The sequence below is a fragment of the Panicum hallii genome, chromosome 8 (assembly GCF_002211085.1).
Source record: "Panicum hallii strain FIL2 chromosome 8, PHallii_v3.1, whole genome shotgun sequence".
Classification (NCBI taxonomy): Eukaryota; Viridiplantae; Streptophyta; class Magnoliopsida; order Poales; family Poaceae; genus Panicum; species Panicum hallii.
Window position 1 is genome coordinate 4774838 of NC_038049.1, and position 4447 is coordinate 4779284.

The 4447-nt window shown below is 36.7% G+C and overlaps 1 protein-coding gene across 1 annotated transcript; it reads right to left on the reverse strand.

Moving 5' to 3' along the window:
• Window positions 1-2295: 2295 nt before the first annotated feature.
• On the reverse strand, window positions 2296-4240 carry LOC112903540. The gene is made up of 2 exons (XM_025972803.1): window positions 3848-4240; window positions 2296-2451 (listed from the first exon to the last, which is right to left on the reverse strand). The coding sequence occupies exons 1-2, from the start codon at window positions 4238-4240 to the stop codon at window positions 2296-2298; spliced, it is 549 nt and encodes a 182-aa protein (XP_025828588.1).
• Window positions 4241-4447: the final 207 nt, after the last annotated feature.

The following is a 4447-nucleotide window of genomic DNA, read 5'->3' on the forward strand; positions in this document are numbered from 1 at the left end:
TTCCAATCCACATAAGCTTGTACATCCTGACCTCTTCACTCATACCATCATGTCCTAAGCTTGACATATAATTATGCATATAATAACTGTATGTTCATATATTTCTCATCTTTTTTATTTATATATATGATTCTTGTTTTACACTCAACTTTTTGGAGAACCATTTTTTTAGACAATGGATACTTCAACATTTCTGTATCAAACTGATGATTACTGCATTATATATAGTGAATTTATTGTTGCTATTTTCAATTCTTGGTAGTTTGCTTATAAATTTACAGCAGTGACTCAAATAAGAAGAATAATCTAACTTATCAGTAGCTATAAAAACTAATAATCCACCAGAGCTGCTAGAGATAGATATAGTTGACCATAAATAGTGCGTGAATAGTTCAAGGCTGCCTAAGAATTCTGCATGGCCATAACAGAAAGTCATTCTTGTAGTGTCAAAATATCTACAAGGCATCATTGAGATAAGTTGATTTCCAAAGTTCTAAAATATACAGTAATTCAACTCATCAGCAGTTCAGACTGTGATGTCAACTCAGAATGAACTCATTTACTTGAATGGGTAACAAAAGCAATAAAGCCATCAGTAAAAAAGGATTTCGTGGACCCGGCATCTCTCATCAGTTAACAAGCATACACACGGTTTGCACGAATTGGACTCAAACCTTAAATGCATTCAAATATTTGATGTTTTGAAATCACATTAGCAGAAGCAGTGCCTGAAAGATGGCGAAGACGGGGGCGGATTTGGGCCTAGGGCCACTAGGGGCGCGAAGAAGCTCTGTTCCAGTGGCGTGGCATCCAACTTCAAGCTCAGGCGTCCCAGCCACGGCTTAGTGGCGGCAGGAGCGCCTCGAAATCTAGGTTTCCTCCTATCACCGAGCCTACCCATATATCCCACCCAGCGCGAAGCCGATGCACCAAGCGCCAGTACTCCGAGAGCAGTGGTGGCGGGAGGCATATATAGGTTGACGATGTTGCTACATTTGAATGGACTCCCAATACCAAGGCGTTCTACTTCTGGTATTTATATTTTTGAGATGCAGAAGAAAACTATATATGAGCATCCACTCGAACCAGCTTATTGGGACTCCGTGTGCCCATGTTAGCGAACAGGGGCTACGACTAGGAGGAAATGTGTAGTATACATGCATGATCTCAAGCTACAGATAAATCATTGGAGCTTTGCAGCATGGTTGCAGACATTCCAATACTTGAGAAAATAGGCAAGAAATAGTAGAGCTCAAATACTAATGAGGTCTCAATTTATATATGTTATGAAACAAAATCCACTACTAGTAACTTCATCAGACATATGGGATGAATACGAGGTGTGTCAGCTCAGGGATCAGACAAAGCATATATCTAATTTGAGTACTTTGCAGCTAGTCATCTAAATAGTAGAATATATCAGTGAGAATTTTGCAGTTTCCACAAAACAAACATTACTTAAATGACATAACTTCCACGAAATAACACTAAGTTGCAACCCATTATTACATCCAGTTTGAAGGGTACCAAAGTAGCAAACATATTTCCTCCATAAGAAGCATCATATTGTTTGATCGATGCACTTTATGGACTTGTTCTTACAGAAGTAATGGATGGCAATGTACACAGTTTATAGCACAGTACATGACCATATGCTTTTATTTCACTCCAGAAAGTTGACATCATTCAGAACCTACAGACAACCTGTTGGCATATCTGGCTTGATTGAATGACTAGCAGAAACATTTTCTCTGGCATAGTTGGCTGCAGCCTTTCTTACTCTAGTAGATTTGCTTGTACCTGTATACCAAATATGTTATGCTATTAATCCATAATGGGCAAAAATCTTCATTTGGAAGATTGATCAAGGCATTAAACAGTTCATGGTGTTCCAGCTTTGCTAGTAAAATTAACACTAGTTGCATCGTAAATCATTCCGTACAAATAAAAGTTTCCAAGCTACATTGCAAAATATAGTAGCCGCGTTGAGATCAAATAGTCTCTCAACTTAAGCATATTTTATATATATATATATATATATATATATATATATATATATATATATATATTGTTGAAGGGCACATACCGGCTGAATGATGACCATCCGGACAAGCTGTCTTCTGCATAAACCAAAAATATGCATGAATCAAGTTATATATTTATGGAAATAAATACATAACACTACTATAATGGTGGTTTTACCGATGCAACAGTTACACTAAAAGATATTTAATTATAATGTAGAAACTTTCTAAATATATCTGGTTATGGGTATTCAGGCGGTGGTGGACACATTTATTCTTGTGCTATAAGTTTCTGATAAGGGGTGATCACCTTCTTCTGAAGTTTTCTCCCTTTGAACATGCCTGTTGTCGGCCCGTTGAAATCCAGGAAGTCTTTCACGTCATTCTTGGAACGGAAGTCCCTGCGGTACTCCCTATGTTGAAAGGTCTACATATAAGCAATTTACTTGGCATTAATATCATAGCTTTACATAAAAATAATGATGTGAGAGAAATGTATGCTATACTCCATTGATTACAAGGACTCTTTATGTTTTGCTCCCAGGCACTTGCAGTCTTCAAAATTTATCTTTCAAACAACAAGTTCTATGCTGCATGTATAAATGCACAACATAACGGAACTATAATATCTTGCGAAAATAAACTCATATCAATTTGAAACATCATTGGTGGAAAATTTCAAGGACTTTGAAAAACAAGGTGGCCCATCCTAGTTCAGAGATATTTCAACACACAATGCACCATCCCTGCATTAAATTGTCTTCAACATTAGTTTCTACTGTCATAGCTTAGGCATGCAGAACATACAAAACTATAATATCCTGTGAACTATTTTTCATGAAATTCAACTCATACCAATTTGAGAAAATGTTGACAGAAAATTAAAATTTACGTTTTCACCATGCAACAGATCTTTATTTTCCATGAATAAAATAAGAAGGATGTCATTGAATGTATGTTCTTTAATGATAATGTGCTCAGTATTTTATTGAACATCCCTACATTTACTGAAATATTACTAAATGATTATGATGTAGATCAGTGGGTCAATATCAGAATAGCTCGCGGCAATGGCTTTATGCTCTACAACATTTCATGCACTTCCTCTTCTTCTTATGTGGCAGTGCTTCTTCTTTTTCTTCTTAGGGATAAAAATTGATATTCATAATAAACACAAGATTCAGGATAAAATAATGTGTGCACGCAAGATTATTAGAATATAATTCTAAAGCAGCAACTCTTATTTCGGACTTTCTTGAAATATGATTGAAACATCCCAAAAAATGCCTTGAAACCACTAAACAAAATGTCCAGATATAAATTTATATATTTGAAAATAGTGCCAGGCATGAATCATGCTCAAGCTCAACTGAAGCACGCCAAGATGCTAGAATTACATGAAAATGATAATTTAAATGAATTTACACACAACATAGAACAATGCATAGCAGAAGAGCAATCAGATCGATGTGTTGACATCTAGGGTACCGAAAAGCGTAAGAAGAGAAGGAACATCGCTTGTCTGTGCATATGTACAGAGAGATGGTATATATGTTCTACAAGGAATTATATCTAAGTATATCATTTTACTTCAGGACCAAAAAATGCCAGTTTGGAATAGATCGAACCAGTACTGCCAAAAAAAATATACATAGCAATCATAAACTGCATCACCTGAGAAAATATTCTTCAGTTAGCAGAAAATATTTTTCAGGTGCGGTAGCAAAAGGCATATGTGAACAAAGCCACAGATCTAGATATACAGAAGCAAAGTTAATCAAATATGGAGAAGATTTCAGCACTTCCTAAATAGAATTACTAACCCAATCCTTGCGCCCATCATCTCTAAATTCAATGAAAGCTGTCCATTCTCCTTCCTTGTAAGATTTATGTGACTTCAACTTGGAGGGAATGGGAACTTCTCGTTTTCCAACACGAGCAGATTGGTCTTTTAAGCGACGTAGCTCAGCTTCAACAAACGGGACTGGATCCTTACCTCCATAGGGAACCGGAATCATACGTAAAGGAACCGCTTCTACCGGCTTCAGACCCTTCATCTTTGGATCTTGAATATTCACTGGGACTAGCGCAGCAGACACAGTCTCTTCCTCCTCTGCATATATCACTGCAGGAGGGACTTCACTATCGGAAAAGGTTGATAAACTCATCTCAGAGTCACTCCACGGATCTAGGGTTTCCCTAGTTGATGAATCCATGGCCAACTGACAGAGGTGCGAGCCTTTCTCTTTCTATTTGTATAGTGGAGCGAGGGGGCTTGTGACTTGTGAGTATTATGTAGTCCAAAATAAAATGTTTTCTTGTTCTTCTAGATGAACTGTAAAGTTACTATAATAGTCCAAAAATAAAAGGATGCTTGTTTTCTTACGTGAACTGTAAAGCTATACTAGTACAAAATGAAAGCT